Source organism: Apaloderma vittatum, unplaced genomic scaffold (genome assembly GCF_000703405.1).
Source record: "Apaloderma vittatum isolate BGI_N311 unplaced genomic scaffold, ASM70340v1 scaffold19367, whole genome shotgun sequence".
NCBI classification, from domain to species: Eukaryota; Metazoa; Chordata; class Aves; order Trogoniformes; family Trogonidae; genus Apaloderma; species Apaloderma vittatum.
Window position 1 is genome coordinate 28170 of NW_009728067.1, and position 20955 is coordinate 49124.

General features: G+C 36.6%; 1 protein-coding gene across 1 annotated transcript; it reads right to left on the reverse strand.

Annotated features, from left to right (window-relative positions):
* Positions 1-4203: 4203 nt before the first annotated feature.
* MARCH11 (membrane-associated ring finger (C3HC4) 11) lies at positions 4204-18697 on the reverse strand. The gene is made up of 3 exons (XM_009873957.1): positions 18680-18697; positions 11289-11481; positions 4204-4566 (listed from the first exon to the last, which is right to left on the reverse strand). The coding sequence occupies exons 1-3, from the start codon at positions 18695-18697 to the stop codon at positions 4244-4246; spliced, it is 534 nt and encodes a 177-aa protein (XP_009872259.1). The 3' UTR covers positions 4204-4243.
* Between the last annotated feature and the right edge of the window lie 2258 nt (positions 18698-20955).

Here is a 20955-nt window from a genome sequence, read left to right on the forward strand (position 1 = left end):
AGGCATGTACTGCACAGTTTGGGAAGCTATGTCTGAGGGGAAAAAACACATTACATTAAAATTATTCATGCCTTTTATGGATTTAATTGTTTTCTTTCAAAAAAAGATGCAAAAGTTGTTTTCAGGGATGCTTCCTGATAGGAGACATGCACCTGGGACTGAATTTCCGTCCCTACACTATTCATTTTGACTGGTTGCATTTAGGAAAAATGAAGCCAAGTACGTCTGTGTACCTGTGCAGGAGGAGTTTGCACATTTGTGGCTGATAGTAAAAATATTTTGCTTATTGAGGTTACTGTGCGGTGTGTAGGCTGTGGTGGACAGGAGGGAGGGCAGCTGCCTGTGTGTCAAGCTCTGGCTGAGTTGCCCTTGAGGGAAGGAAGGGGAGGTCTTCCTCCATGGCAGCTTCGCTGGCAGGGACATCTGAAGCAGAGCAGAAGAGCAAGTTCATCAGAAGGTCCCCCAGCTGGCTGAGGGCCAGAGCACTTGCCCTGAGAGGGGAGGCTGAGGGATCAAGACTTGTTCACACAGGAGAAGAGACAGCTTCAGAGGAGGCCTAGCAGCACCTGCCAGGACCTGCAAAGAGGTTATGGAGAAAACAGAGCCACCCACTTCACAGTGGGGCATTATGTGAGAATGGGAGGCAATAGGTACAAGATGGAACAAGGGCAGAGGTAGGATAGAAGGAAATACTTTTTTGCTCTGGGGGCAGTCAAGAGCTGGAGGTGACTGCCTAGAGAGTTTGTGCAGTTTCCATCCTTGGAGCCCCAAGAAACCTGGTCTGACCTCAGAACTGACCTTGGAGCTTGGATTCAACATCCTCCCACAGGTCCTTCCAACTTGAATTAGTGTCTGTGATTCATCCTATGAATATTTTAAAACTGCCTTGAACTCCCAGCTGCATTTATTTGTGATCTGTGTCCTTGAGTTCTTGTGCTTCTTAGGCTTGTTCTTCGCCTGAAGTAAATTTTATACTGCAATGTATTAACTGAGAACAATAACATTTGTTCTCAATTTTTGTTAAGCAGAACAAGACACACTCTACTAATTTCCTCATGTGAAATAGTGCCCCTACTCCTTCTTCATCCTACTCTCTGCACCTGTGCTGATTTGGATTCACCTATCTTGCATGTTGGTATCGCATTGCTGCAGTACTGCACAAATCCAAATGTAAGGTCAACGAAGAAATATTCATATCCTGCGCTAGGCAGTCCAGCTGCTGAAAACATTCTGCAGGACAACACAGCCATAGATTTCATTGTTTTCTTACAACTGCACCCTGCCCACCCTAATCCTGTCACTGTTTATAATTTCCTGATCTTGCTTGCTAGGTACAGAAATAGGCACATGCAGACATATACAAAATTATCATGCCATAGAAATTATTAATGATGACTAATCCTACTATTAAAAAGGCTTTTCTGATATTTGCTCTAAACATTTCTATCACTACTAATTTTTATTACTCTTAATTGGACCACTTTTTTCCCTCAGAAGCTGTTAAGTGTTCTAGATCCAGGTGTCTTTCAAATATTTATACACAGAAATCTACTGATATACTCTGGTGAGGATTTTTTTCCATCACCCTAATTATTTGGATCTGAGTTAAAAAGGTATCTTCATAACAAAATGTTTTCCTATAGTTGTCAATTTTGGTTTTAGAATCCTATAAAAAGACCAGTGAAATATTCTTTAAAACCCAGAGATCACATACCTAAGAGATGTGAGACATAACCTTTCCAGTATATTTATCACAGGGTGCCTTATCGTCCTTGTATCACAAGCACATTTTTTGAGACACTAACTGACCTCAATTTGGTCATGTGGAGTTTTGATCCTTCTGGAAATGGACCACAGGTTTCATTTAAGTAGTGATGAAGAACAAGGATTTCCCAGTGATACAGCGGGTTTCCCCAGTCATCATAGTTTCTCTCATTTTTTGTTTCTACACAAATTCCTCCCTTGGATAATCTAGAAGATAACCTAGAAGTGAATTCTTATAGTTTCTCAATGAGATTCCATGTCATATGTTAGTAATTTATTATGCAGGAGATAAAATGAATTTTTCAGAAACCGAATTTTGCTGCTCATGGCTTATATACTGCTCTTCACAAGAATTGTTCAAAGAGCTCTAAGTCATCTGTAGATTTAGTATGTGCAAATTTCAGCCTGTGAGACTGTAACGCAGCATGCTGGGCCCTGTCTAGAGTTCACTGGCTAAACGTTTATGCATATATGAGGAGCTCTTAGCCCCAGTGCTTAATTCATTTCTATCTCCCTTCCAAGTCCAGTTACGGAAGCCTCCTGTCTCTGGTCTTGAGATTTGAACTTCTCATAAAGGGAAGGCATGCGCTGACTCCAGCATCATCCTGTTGATCCCCGCAAAGGAGTTTTCTAGGCACAGCTCTCCAGCTATAGCACAAAATAACTCCAGAATTTTCAGCCATGGGTTGCAACTTATTCTGAAAGAGAAAAATATTTAACTGTGTACTAGGTGTGGGTACACAGGTGGGGATGGCAGCCTCTGTGAGGAGAGGCTGGCCCCATGCCGGGCACAGCGAGTCCCAAGAGGAGATTCCCCGGTGACCCTGGAGAGATGTTGGTGGAGCTGGTAGTCCTTGGAGAGACCACAGTGGAGCAGGTATGTCCTGCAGCCCAAGGAGAGGACCATGCTGGAGCAGTTATCTGCACTGCAGCTCCTGGAAGACCCCCACAGCACAGGAGCTGGACATGCCCTGAGGAACCTGTGGCCCATGGAGAGCCCATGCTGGAGCAGGTTTATCCCCAAGGACTGCAGGCCCTGGACAGGTCCCATGCTGGAGCAGGGAAAAGTGTGAGGAGGAAGGAGTGGCAGAGAGGAGCGGTTGGGGACTGACCTCAGCCCTCTGTGCCACTTGGGGTGGAGGAAGTAGTGGAGTGGGGAGTGAAGGGGTGAAGCTGAGCCTGGGAAGAAGGAGGGTTGGGTGGAAGTAAGGTGTTTCTCACCATCCTTCTCTATTTTAATTGGCAATAAGTTAAGTTAAATAATTTCCCTGGTTTTGTCTCTTTTTTTGCTTGTGACAGTAATTGTTAAGTTACACCTGTAACTTTGTCTCAACCCACAAGATTTTTAATCTTATTTTCTCCGTCCAGTTGAGGAGGGGAAGGGAGCAGCTGCATGGGGATCTGGCAGCCAACCAACGTCAACCCACACAAACTGTTTTAACTAAGCTAGTACTTCAGAGTCAATTCAGTCCTAATTTTTCATCTTGATCTTCATCAGAAGTAATTATTAACTCAGAAATAATTTCCATTCCCATTTGGTTAAATGAGACTAGATTTTTTTTTTCATGAGACAAAAGCAAAGAAGCAAACTTCATAGCATTGACTAGCTATCATGATAAAAATGAATATTTGCTCATTTTTAGCATGATGATTCATCACCTGGTAAAATTAAGGCTCTGCATTATTTCTACTTGCTTCCACTAGGATTTATTATTATTCCAGAAATAGTAATGTATGTTTCTTTTTTTTCTAAAAAGCTATGGGATGTCAATGTTCTATTGTAAAAACAGTACTAGAAATTCATGGTGAATGCAGCACCACTGCAGGGAAGGTAAGGTCATTTCTCAGCACCAGTGCTCTGTGACATCTTGCACGTCCCATGGGAGAGAGCTAAAAGAAAGAGTTCACATCTTCCCTTATGTTTGGTAGAACATCCACTGGACTTCCAGCTTAAAGGCAAGTGACAACATGTCCCTTATGTACTTTCATACACCTGAAATGAGCTACAAACAACAACATAAAGGCAGAAAAGAGGAAGAATACATGACTTATGTCAACATTCTTTTTCTTTTTTGGAAGAAGGTCATTCAGTTTAATCCTCATGAAAGTGGGAAAAAATAACAGTAGTGGATTAAAGACAGAGTTTAAGAAAATACATTTAAATATATTTTTTTACTTAAAAATGAGTTTCCTCATAATTCAAAGACCTAAGAGTTAAACTATATTGTATACACCTCAGGTACAAATTGACAAATGATCTAATAAACAAGACTATATAAAAAGCAAGACACTTTTTTTTTTGTCCCCAAAAAAATGTATTTGTGTTTTAGCTGTTCTTATAAAAAGCATTAAATTTTTTAAAAAATGTGTATATATTTTTTCAAGTGTTAATGGTTTTGCCACTCATCAGAACTGCATTCCAAAGTCCTGTAGCATCAGGGCATATTATTCTTATCTGTGTAGCACAGTGAGCGTAATTTTACACCGAGGTCACTCTCATCACCACTTCCCCAGAGCCGTTATCCTCTGATGAGTCTTCCTGAGGTCTCATGCGGTTGAAAAGATGTAACAATACGTAGCCGCACTGAAATCTTGGTGAGGTTAGCTGTGTTGGATGGACTAAACTTCTGTTTCTAAATGCAGTCAGTGGTAACCACAACGTCCTTCCTGCGGAGGATTCGCCTCGATTGCTCTCTTCTATGTCTGTGGCTTTATCATAATTTAACACATCCCAGTGTAGATTCACAGCTCTCCAGCGCTTAAACACTCGATAAACTGATGCACCTTCATGTACTATCAGTCCTGAAATTAAGAAAGGAAAAAAAAGAGTTTGTACAAAATCTCAATGGATACTAAGAGCAAATTAACACATTGTAATGAATCTAGTAATTGCTAGAGCCTACTTGTAATGCTGATAATTCAAACAGATTGCACATATGCAAAATAACTGGTTGTTATTGTGTTTAAGATTGGGAGGAGGGAACATGCAGAGGAAATAAAATTATTCTGAATGAAAGTTCAGCAAAACTATTACTGGAATAATCTGAGCATGCCTAAGGAAAGTATTTACATTTAAATAAACCAACGTAAAAGAACCTTACTGGCAGATTTGTAAATTGCCTGTTTATGCTAGTGTTATCCCTGTTCATGGTAAGTACTATTTATTTACTGAGAATTGTACTCAGTTAAGTAGATCTGTAAGTAGGTTAGACCTTCTGTAACGAACACGATGGTCTTAAATATGTTTAAGAGTGTTTTGTAGAATTCAGTACAGATATAAACAAATTTAACTGTTTTCACATTCTTCGTTCAATTTAAGAGCATAGATGATTTATGAAGACCTGAAACAGTTTCAAATACAATGACTTTTGTGTCCTGCTTCAATAGAGCAAGAAGAAATTGAATGTTAACTACAATGAACATGGCAAGGATGGTAGGCTTTTGTCTTTCTCTTCAAAATTCAGTTGACAAAAGTTGAGAAGCATCTTTTTTTGTTGAGAACCAGGAAATCTTTGAAAAGGTCCTTCAAGGAAAGTGTAGATTATCTGTACTCCTTAACAGACCAGTCTGCTTATGAACTTCTGTGTAGCTAATATTTATGCTTATTATATGCGTTCAAGCAATTTATTAAGTGAAACTCTTATTTTTTCATATAAATGTATGTATGTATTTATACACACACTCTTTATGTGTAAGTATTTCAAATAGGGACTTCCCAGGGAGATGCCTGCTTCATAGGTTCTTCCTCAAATTGCCTCAAAAATTATATTATTCTGAGCAACATGACAAATTTTCCCTGGCCCCCTGCTTTGGAAGGGGAGCAATCCACCTAGTCAAAAATATTCATAATTTTTTTGTCCAGTGTTTTTCTTGCCTAAAATATTACTGTCCATGGACATACCTATAATATGATCTGTGGTGTCACAGGCTACAGTCTTTTATCCCAAGAAATTGTTTATCATCTTTTCCTATGCAATGAAATTATGATTTAAATGCCTGAGGTCTCTTAAAGCGGTTACCTGATGCCAGGAGACATTCAAAGAAAGGTGACACAAGCAGAAAGGATGATAAAAACATTTATATGAACAGCAAACCTCAGATGCAAGCGCAATGATTTGCACAGAGCAATGCCTACTCTAACACATTTTTTAAAAGATTGTTGCATTGAAAGATGGAGAAACACAAAGATTGCTTTCAGAAGAACGTGATAGCAAAGGTAGCATTTCTGTAAGGCTTTCAAGTTGCCTAGAATTTGTTGAAGCATCTGAGACAGCAAAATTAACACGATGTAAGCTGAAATGTTAAATATTCTAAATGTATTTTTTACCAGCATAGCATTTTAGTGGAAAATTTTCTTCATTGCAAGATGGATATCTTCATCTTCTCAGACATATATAAAGCAACCTGTCCTAAAAATTTAGCAGTTATATTAATACACAAATATACTTTCAAGACTGGCTATGTTGTCTTAGGATAAATGTGTTTGACCACATATAGAGTCTAAAAAAAAAAAAAAAATGCCATGGTTTTATTGCTGTGACAAAGATCTGCCCCCCACATTTTTTTTTCTATTCAATTTCCTATAGAATGATAAAGGAGATGAGCATAATTTCCCCTCTACCTGCCACTGGATCATGGTATTCTTTGGGCCAATTTTCCTCAAGACTGTGCTGAAGCAAAATTCCGACAACCAATTTAGTCCAATGTAAAGAATTTTTGATACCTGCCTGCACTCTACTGGAACCTGAACAACATATTTCAGAATTGAGAAGGAAGCAGTTGAGAACGGATCATTGAGGTACATGAAGTACATTTAAACAGTTAAAAGTATCCTCCCAAAATCATGACAGAAAAAGTTGTAGGACAATTTCTTTCGTGAGCTCATTTTAACTGATTTTGAGCTTTCAGGATTTACTGAAATTATGTTTTCAATGTTTTTTTCAACAATGGCAAGGAACTTCTATTTAAAATGGAAGAGCTACTGAACAAGGGATGAAATATTGCAAGGCTTGAAATAAAGCTGTCAGATTTGGCAATGCGGAAGAAGAAAAGGAGCACTTTCATAATTCCCCTTATAAAAAAGCTTTATTTGCCATCTGATAAAACTTCAGACTGAAAAAGACCTATGAGACCTAAAGAGGAAAAAGAATTCCAAGAGATCTTTTATTGAGAGATATTTTTGAGGCGGGGTGAAGGAGGGGAGGGAAAAGGGGAATAAAACCTCTCACCAACACTTCCAGGACCACAAATAAGAGGAAAACTGGGTAAGGTTTAAATTCTGGAGATTTTCAGGTCCAGACAAGTTCTGAAGCTCAAAATATAAACAGTTAGTCACTGAGTGAAGCTGTGAGAAAATAGCAAAGAATCTTTTTTTTTCTTAAGAGTTCTACTGCAATGAATGAGGATATGGGAGTGAAAATAAGGATAAATCCATGAATAATCTTGACTTCTTCCAAATACTATGATTTTAACAGCACAGAAAACATCATCACACAATCCTAGAGGGGAAAAAAATTACTTGTTTGACCCAGATGATCCCAAGAGGAAGTGTTAGAATTCACTACTGTCATCTGTTCTGATGTTCTGTCCAATTAATATCTATAAGGAACAGAGGTTTTGGTATGATGGACCTAGCAAAAGTGTCCTAAGGCTCTAAGAGGACTTTACCTTCAGGATTTATTTCTAAGATGTAGGGATTGTAGTGGGACCCAGATAATAGGGTTAAGGGAAGACCATAATTTTCTTTTGTTTTATTGGCAAGTACTATGAGATTCTTTCACTCTATTCAAAGGATTTCTTACTCTGAGTCACAAGAGCACTTGAAATTTTTCATACTGAATGGCTCTACAAGAAGGCAACTTAGTTCATTCAGATTTGGTGGTATTAGGTTCCAACATTGTCTTATTTATCACACTCATAAGCATTCAGGAATGGTCCTTCCAGAAACATCACAAACTTCTACCGGGGAATAAAAGACCCTTTTAGGAAACAGATTATACTACTGGACAAAACGCCATGTTTCAATACTACCCTAGGACCTCACGTTGGCTGCTGTCTCCTACTCCTTTACTCTAGTACTACTGGCACCACTCGTGTTTCTAGTGCAATGTCACAACTGCTTGTCCTGCTCTAAGGAAGCTTCACAGTTGTTCTGGGACTGCAAGTGAGCTGTCAGTATTTGTGAGAGATCTTGCTCATGTTAGAGCCATTTATAACTAATAGCTACGATTATATTCTGGTGAAAATATACACAACTATATGACTTCACTGTTACAAGAAATAACTGCTAGGTCTACAAAGTAGATCTAGACGAAGGCTTGGTGTACTGTCCTTCAGTGCCTAAATACAGAGTTTATATTATTCGTTCCTTTCACGTTAACTCATGGACTCATTCCCTTTGGTGATCCCTACATGGATGGTCTGGTCCTAGCACTACCACTGCAATAGCTCTGGGTTTTGCAAACCATAGTTCTATCTGATTAAAATGTTTAAGGTTTGCCTTAGCAAAACTTCCACCACCAGCAAGTTTCCAAGAGAACAGGTTTATGCCCAGCTTAGGAGCATAAAAGTACAAACTAGTGGCTTGTACGGTTGAAACTAACACTGATAAGTAAAAACAATTCTGTCAGAAAGAGCTGTTGAAAAAAATTTAGAGTAGAACAAAGAGAACAATGGTTACCAATAAGATATGTACACTGGAATGAATAGAATATACCATATTGATGATCTGTAATCTTAGGGTTATTTCTTCTGGTGAAAAATAAAACACCACCAACAATTAAAATACAAGTCACATGTGACTTCTTGACAAGAAAGTGGGTGGTATGCTATGTATGTTATATAAATCAATCATTAGGAAAGCAAATTAACACATTCAAGTTTTCAGAGATACCATATAAATATGTCAGTACCTTCAGGCAAACTGCTTTTAAAAAAAATCACAAAACATTTCAAAGAGCAGAGATATTTACACTTCTCAAATGGCCAAAAGTATTCTTATTGTTTATCCAAAGCTACAGAGAGGCATAACAAGGCAGTTGGAGTAAATCTTAGCTATACTACCAGTAATTCAAGCACTTGTCTTGAAATATATGCTGCACAGGAAAACCTGTATGTCTGCATAGATTTTTCTTTGAAATAAAGAGATATTCCAGTGGGAGTATAGATATTCACTCACTGTAAATCCTGTTGAAAACTAAGAGAATTCCATGGATAACTAAACAGAAATGAGAGGAGATACTAAAGGAGAACTGTGGCTGGCTGTCAGCATTACGAGCTTTATGATATAAGAGATTATATATAAAATATGCAATGGTAAAATCAGCATAATGGACAGAGTTGTGGAGGTTTTTAAATCTTTTATGAGTCATAATTACGTATATCTATTAGAGAACTTCACTTGAATGTTTTAAATTAAAACTATCAATCTAATATCCCTCACTTTATGATGATTGAAAAAGATAACATTGAATAAAGTTGAATATATTAGCAAATATTTTCAAGAGTTGCAAGACCTCCTGGTTTTATAAGCAGACAGAATACAGATTACATGAAATTATGTGCAGAATGAGTGGTAATTAATCTGGATCATCAGAATTCTACAATTACCAGACCTGCTTTATGCAGTTTTCTGAATTCAGATAAGTTTAGTAAACTGTTACATCATATCTGCACTGAAATTTGGAATTACAAAACACTGTCCAAATATGTTCAATTATAGTGAGTTTTACATAAAAATTTCCATGTATTATTTATGATGGAACTAAAAAATATGCATTTATGTAATTACAGGTAAGTCAGTTTATCTGGTGGGTGAAGACAGCTGCATGTCTACATTGCTCCTGCGTGAAGGAGGCCAGAAGCTCCACAGCCATGTGAGGTACATGTTAGCTCAGTAGCTTCCAGTCCAGAAGTGGCTTGAGCCTGGCTGGCTTGAATGGCAGCTACATAACTACATGTACCAATCTACTGAAATAATACTTTACTTCTAATACTTTACTTCTATAGGGAAATACACAAATATTTCCAATCGCTCACAGACATTCTTGACTGATTTTGAGATTAATATGGTTTAGGTGTTTTAACAGTCAAACAAATGGAAAGAAATGGAAACAGTTTGAAATAACTGCTTTTTCAAACTAGTTGATGCATACCAAGGTAATTTTTTTACAAATGCAATTTTTTTGGAAAAAAAAACACCAACAAAACACACAGAATTCCACATAAATGAAGTATTTAGAATGCCTGAAGCACATTTTGTCTTCACTTAGTGTTTTTCTTAAACAAAAGCAAAAACCTCAATAGTGAGTATTAAGTCAGAAAAAGTGGTATTCGGGATTCAGCATGTAAGATGACATGTAGCTCAGCCCTTTTAATCATTTAAAGGCTGAGAACTTGTCCAGAGTATGAGAGACCTAGATTCCATTCATTATTCTGTCTGAAACAATGTGGGTTCACAGAAGAGAGCCTGTATTTCAAAATATTCCAAAGTGGGCTTCTCTTAGAAAAATTACAAAATAAACAGAACTGCTGATAGAGCTGAAATATAAATACTTTTACAGTAAGTAAAAAATGGATGGAGAAAAAAATGATTGGAGAAAAAGCCTTGATATTAGGAATCACTCTGTTTCTTTGCACCTTATTGAGCAGAATTTATCACTCAGAAATCTCCAAGCAAACATCAGACAGCATTTGACTTCTAGATTTTTTTTTTTTAATTGTAATTCTCAGAATGTGGTTTAATGTTTACTGAAATTATTAAATTTTCTCTGCAAATAATAGTACCTGTTCTAACAATCAATTTAAAGTTGTTTTATAAAATACTAAAGGGATTTCAATTTAAATATTTCTGAGTCTAGTATATTTTCAGAAATTTCAAAATGTCAAAATAGCTTTGCAGCAATTACATTCTCTTTTATAAGATTTCAACTAGAGTTCAATGACTTGAGAATTTTTAATAGTAAAGTTACTGTAGTTAGCACTAGAGTGTTTCATAACCATTTACGATATATAAGGAACTCATGCCTGTCTTCATTGATCTTCACTATTACTAGCACAGTGACCTATACAGAAGTCTGTGCAACTTAATTTTGGATAAGTAGTTTGATGACACCCTCAAGGGCTTCTTCTGCACTTCATGATGGTGCAATCTAATGGAAAGTGGCATCAGTAGAAGTCTTGACAGCACATAGTTTTAATAATTATTTTAATACTGTATTTGTCATTTTCATCTCTTTAACTTTCTAAACTTTGCTAGATGTCTATTTGCTCAAGAAATTAGAACTGATCCTGTTCTCACTACTAAGATCTTGTGGGGACACTTTGATGAATCTGAGTAAAGCTTCTTTGGTTCTTTTCTCTTTGCAGTATTTGTAACACTGTAAAAAGCAGTATTTGCCAAAGGTATCAGCTGAGAATAAATCTGCAAAGAACTGGAGTGATTGATTAAAGTGACCAATTAAAAAAAATAGATATAGTCACAGTCTTAAACCACAGTCTGTGCTGTTTAAAGATTTTGAGCTTACCTATGCATACTAGATCCATAAAACCATACATTCCATAGCAGATTTGAAAAAGGATGTCCTTTCTTTGCCATACTGCATAAGGGCTGAAGGCTGACCATAGAAGCCAAGTCACACTTGCTACTAAGAACAGAGATCCTAGGATTACAGCAACCATCTGCACTTTCTCAACCAGTGTTATAGTAATGCTTTGCCACTAAAAGAGAAACAAAGTTGCATAAGATAAAAATGTTATTTTCTTTGATTGTACATTCAACTCCACTTTTCTCCTGAAATTAGAAATTATTTTAATATTTGTACATATCTTCAAAGATTTTTACTAATATCCTTGATACTGACATTTTATGTATTTTTTCCCATTTCACTTTTAGTTAAAGTGAAACTAATAGTTGTTTCCCCATCCCCTCCAGCATCACTGTCATCATCAAGCTGTGAACTTTGGAAGAGTTAACACTTTTATTTCTATTTTGAATACATCAGCAAAACAAAGATTTAGTCTTAGGGATGGAACTCAGCCTTTCATATTTGTAGACTAATGAACAGAATAAAAAAAGTATTGGGAAGACAATCTTAAGTATATTTTATATTAGTGTGACAAGTTGAAAGTGAAAACTTTCCCTTCTCCTCCTCCCTAAAGTGTGAAGTCATTTTCCACTTTCCTGCTGCTCATCAAAGAAGTTACAAGGGAGTTGAATTTTTCTGCAGAAACCAGTGTTAACAGTACAAAGAGACACCTGCAGCCTAGTGTGGAAGCAACCTGAAGACTCAATAGAAGCTTTAACATAGCTAGAACAAACATTTCTGTAAAGTACACCCCAATTATGTTCACCTTTCCGGGCAAGGCTGTAGCTTCCATCTGTGAAGTGACTCAGATTTATGGTGTGACCAGATCTAAATACAAAAGGGTATGTTTACTGAAATCTATCATCATAAGAATAGAAATAAAATTCTCCTAAAACAAAGAGTCATTAAAGAAAAACATAGTATAAGGAAAGAAGCATTTTAGATTACCCTTAACATATATGGACTTCCCTGGCCAAAATTGTCTAAATTAGCTTAGCAGACTCCCTACTCTAGTCCCATCACCTATTCCAGAGCTAGTATGCAGACTTTGTAGACTGAGATTTTTCCTGTTCCTAATTTTGAACATACCTGTCCCCCTTCTACAGTTGTAATAGGCGATGGGGCAGAAAGCTACTGTGGTAAGGTCTTTATTACCTGTTTTCCCCTCAGTAATAATTTTTCTTTTTTCCTGTTACTTTATGAAAGCTTTCTCTTTTTACCAGTGGTTGAGTACCCAGTACTATATGATCGTAGGACGATGGAATAACTCAGGTTTCAAGGGACTCTGGGAGGTGTCTAGTTCAACTTCTTGCTCAAGACAGTGTCAGTGATGAGATCAAATCAGGTTGCTCAGGAGTTTATTCAGTAATATCTTGAAAACCTCCACGTATGGAGACTGTTGAGCCTCTCTGAGCAACCTGTTCCACTTCTTAACTGTCCTCAGGTTGAAAAATGCTTTCCATAAAAACCATTTTGTCTTATATCCAGCCTGATCCTCTTTTGTTCCAACTTATGCTCTCTTCCTCCCATTAAGCAACCCTGCAAAAAGCTTGGGTGAGCAGTGAGGTCCTCTGCCCTTTTCTTCCCTTTCAGCTTTTTCCATTAACTTTTCTACTGTTGCCTAATTTGCACGTCTGGTGCTGCATGTCTTTCCTTGTTGCAGCCTTCTGAATATAATAGGACAAAAAGACAGCGGTGTGAAAATTTGTAAATTGTCTATCTTGAAATACGATCCCTTTAGAATGAACATATTAAACTTGTACTAGCTATTTCATTGAACTTCAGGGTTTGGAATGGGGCTATTCATATTACATAATACCTTTTTATGGTAAAGTAACTACAGATACTCTTCTTTTCTTAGTTTTTTTTTTTATAATGTCAAGGAAGGTCATTAACAAGCGATGCATGACAGAATGGTGTGAGTTTCTCATGACTTAGATATTACTTGTATATAGGATTTAAATGTCAGGACTGTAATTCATAGAACTCTCTTTAGACTCGAGATGGTTACGTTCAGCGAGGTTATTTTTCATTTCTCAGCTGAAGCCACATAGTGTGACTCGACAGAAAACTGTCAAAAATACGATTGGTTATGTATCTTTTTCTATCTTCTTTCATTATTAGCGTGAGACAGACCTGTAATAAATTTGTTCGGAATGTCTGAAATCAAAGTACATTTACATGAAGTAAAGCTTTAACAGTCACAAAATATTAAACTGTCAAATTCATTGAAGAATCTGGTAATAAATTGACAACTGTTATATTACTGAAATAAACAGCAGATCTTTCACAGTGCAATTTCAGTAGTGCAGAACTTCCTAAACTCACTTCAGCTTATTTTGATTTTCCTTTTTCTTCATTGTAGATTGCTTATAATTATCCCACAAAGATAGCACTAAACGGAAGGAAAAGTAGTTCAAACATTTGAGATAAGTAATGTAGCATGCAGTCTAGATATAAAGCCCATGCCTTATTCTGGTGTTGTCTGATAGCTAATTTCTATTCCTATCTTCCACTCTAAATCACCTTTTTCCATCTCATGAGAGATTTTGTTGGCTTTCCCAAAACTTTTTCTTTCTAGAAAAGCTCGACCTTGAAAAGTCCTAAGCTCACCTTCTCCTAGCATCTTCTCAAGAATGTAATCTAGTTATTTTGCTATTCTCCTGATCAGATTAATTGACTGTCATGAATGCACGCAATTGAATCTCTCAACTGCAATAAATTCAATAATTCCAAAGATTCAGCATATTAGCATGCTACTAACCAGGCAGGGCAGCCACCCCAATTACTGTGAAAATGAACAAGTGTTCCACAGGTTGTAGTCCCTAACTCCTTTGCCTTTAAAAATCAAAGAACAGTTACAAACCAAAACAAAATGAAACCTGACAAAATAAAACAACCAAGAATCCCACAAAGTGGTTGGATGTTGTCTTCTATCACTCATCTTCTTTGGCCTTTGTGGTATTTACTGCCTTTCTTCTACGAAGGAAACTGCAGTCCTCCACCTTTCTCAATATGAAGGTCAACAATAACCAAGCAATGTAAACATTTTAGTGAAGTTTCCTCCCTACTAGTGTAATCTCTAAATCAAACTAATTGATGAGAATCTCACGGTAGAGGAGGAAGGACTGTGTGCATAAGATGGAATGCATTGAAGAGGCCCAGAAAGTTTGATGCAAAACTGCTAACTTGCTTCCTAGTGCCAGGCAGTCTGCCATAAGGATCCAACACCCTAAGAGTGACAGGGTGGGAGGGATGGTATGAAGCTCTAACATGTGATCAGTTTGGGGACCTCAGTTTCTGTGTATGTCCCTTCTTAGTGCTAATGGCAAGAAGATGGTAAATGTTCCTTATGCCTAACTTAATTCAGCTGAAATTTCCTCCTCCTTGACCTCCGCCAACCAGTTTTGATTCAGAACAGTCTCAGATTGCCTCTTGGAAAATTAATGTCTTGACTTTTTTCCCATAAGTTTCAGTGAGTTTGGGTACAAATTAGAAAAAGCAAACAGTTCTTACTGAGACAGGTGAATTATTCACATAACGAAGAAGATATTTTGTAGTTATGATGTTATTCACATAGAAATAAGATCATAAGGTTCAGTCCTTTATGTAGCCATGGACAGTACTACCCATTAGGCAACGAGAGAGACTACATAGGACTGTAGTGTTTGGTGGCATTGCATTTCATATCAAGGCTTGTGAAAGGAGCTGGAGTTATGGTCACACTGTTTTCTTCTACCCGAATTCCTCCTCGCAGCGCTGCTAATTATAGCGGCCTTCAAGTACCTGAAGGGGACGTACAGGAAAGATGGGGAGGGACTGTTCACGAGGGCTCGTAGCGATAGGGTTAGGGGCAATGGTTTTAGAGCAGGATGGGTTTACTATGAGCATGGTGAAACACTGGCACAGGCTGGCCAGAGAGGTGGTGGAGCCTCCACCCCTGGAGACATTCAAGGTCAGGCTGGATGCTCTGAGCAACCTGATCTAGCTGAAGATGTCGCTGCTCACTGCAGCGGGGTTGGACTAGATCCCTTCCAGCCCAATGCATTCTATGAACAGCAAACTCTTTTTCTAAAAGTAAGATTCTTTTTATAGTATCACAAGGCAGTTAAATTTTGATTTCTCACAATCATTTACCTTACTGTATGCCCTGTTATGTGCTGTTATAATCACTTCACCTTTTAATGTCAAATTAAGGGCTTACAATAAAGAGGTCACAAAAATAATGTAGTAAAAAATAATTCAGTGATAATATTGGGAAATTGCAGTTAGAAGTTAACAGACTGAATTATTTAACTTTCCAAACTGAACGATCTCACTATTAGTGTGTAATCATTTAAATCCATTATCTCCATAAAAATATTTCTGATTTTCTTCTTATAACTTGTCTCACAACTCTTAATTGCTTATGATTATACATTATGTTATGATTTCCTAATTTGTTTGTCATTAGCTGACTATACATTTCATTATCAGTAACAGTCCTTTTATCTAAGTATTTTGCCGAGTTAGAAAAGATCTACATAGCCTTTGTGTCAGCTTCTGTAAAGTACATGACCTTGAAAAATATTAGGAGAAACAACACCATTTTTGCTTATAAACTAGAAATTGAAAGAAATTGTTAAATATTTTCTATCTAGAAACTGTAATACTGCATTTTTTTCAGATAGATTAACAAAAAAATTCCCATTTAATTTTCTATGAAATAGGATCCCATTTCATATTCTTTCCCATCATATCTGTAGTGTTCTGATGTACCATGTACTCTCTTGCCCATGAAAAGAATGCATTTTACTTTAATATACAATGATGACAAAATCTTCCTTTGAAAATGAGTCCTTCATAAACAAAATATAATTCATGCCTCCGTTTTTAATGTAATATTGTCTGTCCCTTGAAAACTTCCTACATTTTTACTTTTACTGACACTTCATTATGCTTGGCTCTTTTAATCTTTTATTTACCACTGGTGTTCCTTTCATGAATCATTTGGGAGTGTAGTACATTAATGGAATACTATACTTCTAATACTGACCCCAGAAACATCACTCCTCTTTTCTTCTAAGGGCCCTGTCAAGCAACGAGACTGAATAATTTCTTATTTTTTGAGATTGAGACTTCCAGAAATTGAAAGAAACATATTGCTTTGATGGACTAATTGTTAAAGAATTAAGTTAATACAGTTATATGCATGCCCTTACTAACATAAAGACAGATATGATATTCAAAGCTCTATCATATTTGAAATAAATTTATATTAACTTGTTTGTAAGGTTTTTTTTTGGTGGTGCCTTGTAAAAATCCATTGATTATTGTAAAATATAGGTCAGAAAAGTGATCTAAAAAGTACTGACCAAGACTGTCTTTTTACTTAGAATGCATTATACAAAAAATGTCTAAAATGAAACTACAGGTTGTCCCACATCCTTAATAAAGAACATAGGAAATTTCTTTATGTCTCTGTGAATGTGTACCAGCTTCAACTCTCCAGTTTGTAAACCACCAAAATTCCTTAAACCAACAAGTTGTTGGGGGTAGCTCAATCTGTTCTTTCAGAAGCACAGCTTATTACAGACACTGCTGACTGAAGCCTCTCATTCCTCTAGTTGTTCTGAAATGCTTATTTAATATAAAAATAACTTAAAATAGCTGACAGTGACCTATTATAACATAACATGATTAACCTAAAGACATATCAATTGCAAGACTTCAAGAAGTTTTTGTTAGATTGCACTGATTGCCAGAATCAGGTAGCTCAGACAAGAAAAAGTTCCTTCTTACTGTCATCTATTACACGTAACAGGATTTGCAACCCGTATATGTATGAATGAAACTCTTATAGATGCTAAAAACCACAATGATTTAGTCTAACAAACCGTTTTTGAAATGCCCATTCCTCACTTTATCTTGTTAATAGTTTAGCTGATTAGATAATAAACATGTTTTGCAGTAAACAAACATTGACGACATGATTTAATATGCAAAGATATCGTTAACTTATTCACCACCCTGGTTAGAAAACACATAGTTTCGAGTAAATGCATACAAACAGTTGAAATGTCATTTTTGGCTATAAGCCTCTATTTTAATGCCTTTTTTAAAAAAAAAAAGAAAGAATCAATGCCACAAAAATTGCAGGGCACACTTGATGCTTATCTGTTTTGATAAATTATTAACACACAGAGGACCTGTAGTCACATTGCCCATTATCTTTTCATGTATGAGAGAGCTCATGAATACAGATAATTTGGCTTCTCAATCAGCTTGGAAGGCCACACCGGTATTTTTCTTTGGACATTCTGAAAGCTAACATCTCCATCCGTGCATCACACAACCAATTTAGTTGATAGCTCCTGGAAGTGTTGGCTTACTTCATATACATGACTGAGTAGAACATCTATACCGACAGTGGGTGCATCTGAGATTTCTGAGTGCCCAGAAGCCTGGACGTCCTGAGCAATGTACAAAATCTTCACATTCTATGAGATTCACCTTTCAATATCTTACTATTTATTAAAAAGAATAGTTTAACATTTTATCTTATAATTTTTTGAATTTTAGAATCAAGGTCTGAGACCATAAGCAGAGCTCTGATGAAAACTGCATTAGTCTTAAATTATTTTTCCTCTCAAAAAATATTACGAGTTATCTTTTGCTGCTGGCCAAAAAAATAAAAGGAATGAGGCAAGAGTGCAGGACTGCCTCACCTTTTCAACTCTCCTAGAGACAGAAAGCAGGTATTTAGTTTTATTGGTACACAGAGGGGAACTCCCTCTCCACTTTGAGGCATTCAGAGTTTCTGGAAATATCAACTCCTGTTGATGTAAATAAGGCTATTAATCCTGTGTGTTAAACCTCCTGTCTATTAAAATAAGGATTTTCATTTTATCCAATCCCAAAAGAAACACTGGCTTTTTACTAATGAGCATGCTTGAACTGGGAACCATTCCACAGTATCTGATATAGTATTCTCAACATCTAAAAGCATAAGAAACAAAAAATAGGAAACTTGCCAAATGTCTTATTTGTAGCAAGCAGTATTTTTTCCTAATTCCTGATTTCTGCTTTTCATTAAGAATTACCTGTCAATCCACCAGGATCAATTTCTGCCCAAAATACATATCAGAGAATATTTAAAAGAGCACTCCAGGAATATGTGTATGAATAAAAATTACCGCTCACTGCGAATAAATACTATTACTAGTGTAAAGTAGGAACTGTTCAATTTCGGTTGCAGCTCTGTTCGAAATACTGAGTTTCACTACAACCTAGCTGTACTCTTCATAGCATTATCTGAAAATTAAACATGAATGAATGGAGGAGATTAGAGCCTGGCATGGTTGTTGCATTCTCTGCGACTTAAAGCGGATCTACAAAACTGAACTGAAAACTTAGTTCAAACATAGACTGTCATGTTATGGATAGCTCCACATGCCTAGAAGAACACTGAAAGAAAAACAAATTCTAATTACCCAGAGGAAGCAGGTTTCAGCAAGATTATAAGCCTGCTTTGTAAAGGAGGTATTAATAATTTCCATGCTGTCACTTAGGAGACTTAACCACGTTTGGCCTATACAACTCTATACTTCTCTTTGGAAACAAACAGATGGTATCAAAAAAGGGTTCTAGAGTTGCTTTTTTCTTCTCTCCTAGCAAAGGAACTGTTTGTAAATACTAGCTAAAACTGTTGAATACTATTAACTGGAAAAAGTGCTGAGCATGAGGCTGATTGTGCAGCTCACAATGTTAATGCACTGACCAAAGATATGTAAAAAATAGCTCAGCATGGCCCTGGCCCCCAGTCAGTGTTTAGAGGGATCATCCGGTCTTGATCATTTCTGTTAATGACTTCTTGTCTATCTTCTTGAAAGTATTCAAGTATTAATTCCAGTACATTTACTGAAATTCAAATTTTACCTGCTAGTTGGACTTCCTGGAAGTGCTGACGACTCTTTCTCTGTCTTTTTGACTCTATGAATAATTCAGTAATTTTTACAATCCGTACAAGAGGAAACATCGAGGGTACCACTGAGAACATTCTACACCCTAATGATTGGTGCATTGCCTCATGAGACACCTTGACCCAGACCCATTGTTCACCTCAGTTAAAGCAAGGTTTAAAACTTTTGCCTCTAAAGATACTATTTTAACAACTCAAATTTACATAGAGCTCAGGATATCCAACAGTAGAAGTACTTCCAAGTAATTTATTGGAATACTTCCAGTTCCCATACAATACATAGATGTTCACTGAACCAAAGAGAAAGCAAATGATATTGATTCCTCTATTCATATCACCTCCATAGGGATGAGTAGGGAGATGATTTTAGTACAGTACAAAGCATCAGGAACTATTTCTGACACAGGCCTATTTCAGTGGGTTCTGGCTGATGAAAAAGAGGCCATGGAAAGGCCTTTCCTGAAAAAGAAAAATGATGTGAAGGTGGAAGAAATGCCATATAGGTGGAATTTTAGACTTCAGAGTTCCCAGTTTACTGAAAGAAGACTGAAAGAGGACTCTTCTAAAGTATTTAAGTACTCTAAAAGGGAGAGAAATTCAAAATATTCATGTGTTTTTCCAATCCAAATACAAAATGATGGTTAGATGATGGAGCCCAAGAAAGCAGATGTACAAACAAATTCAACTGGATAAGCACAGTTAAGTTGTAAAGCACCAATTACTAACAATTTGTTTAAAGTACACAGTATTGAATGCTTTCCACTATCTGCTTCTAGGCAATCTATAAATCCAGGGACAGGAAACCAAGTTGTGCATCACCATCTCTTGTCACTGGATTCCCCTGCATCCTGCAGCAACATTATTCACAGCTGAGAATCAGGGGCTTCACAACAGTTCTGGCACAAAACAACTCCGTACCCTTGGTCAGGCACAGGATCTGAAGAAGCACCTACACTATCCTGTCTTCTTTCCACTGTTATATGGCAAGGATGTGCTTCAGCAGTGAAGGGTATAGCTTCACCAGAACACAACTGAGTACAAATATTGGCCTCTGGCCTTTCTGGCCCTGAACAAAAATTAATTCATAGAAAGGAATCACAATTCTGAAGTGAAAATCTGGAAGATTCACAATAGGAGGGAAAAGATAATCCTGATTTCATGTGCTTCTTTGTAAGACATAAAACAAAAGAAACCTTCAGATTTTGAGGGAAAGAAAAAGACTAAAAAAAAACATGTTCAGAGGTAAGGTTGTTTCCTCGTCTAATCCCTAAGCAAGATTGCATATATTTTGGTTGAAGGTTAAAATGGAGGATAGTAAGAATACCAATGTAATAACCCACTAGCACATAATCATGAAGACCATTCTGTGTTCTGGCTTGTACAAAATCTAACAGAGCCTGTTCTAAAAGTCAGTTAGAATGTAATTTCTTAGATTAGCAAATCAATTAGATTGATTTTGTAATCAATTAAATTAGCAATAGAGCTTCACTTGAAGACAATCTAGAGGTAATTATAAAATTTTAGACTGTGCAAATGGATATGGTAAATAACATACTGCTTGAAAATTTTGCCTAATGGAAGAATTAACTTCTTTATTTATTAAAATTTTTATATATTACATATCATGTATAATATTTAAAATAATAT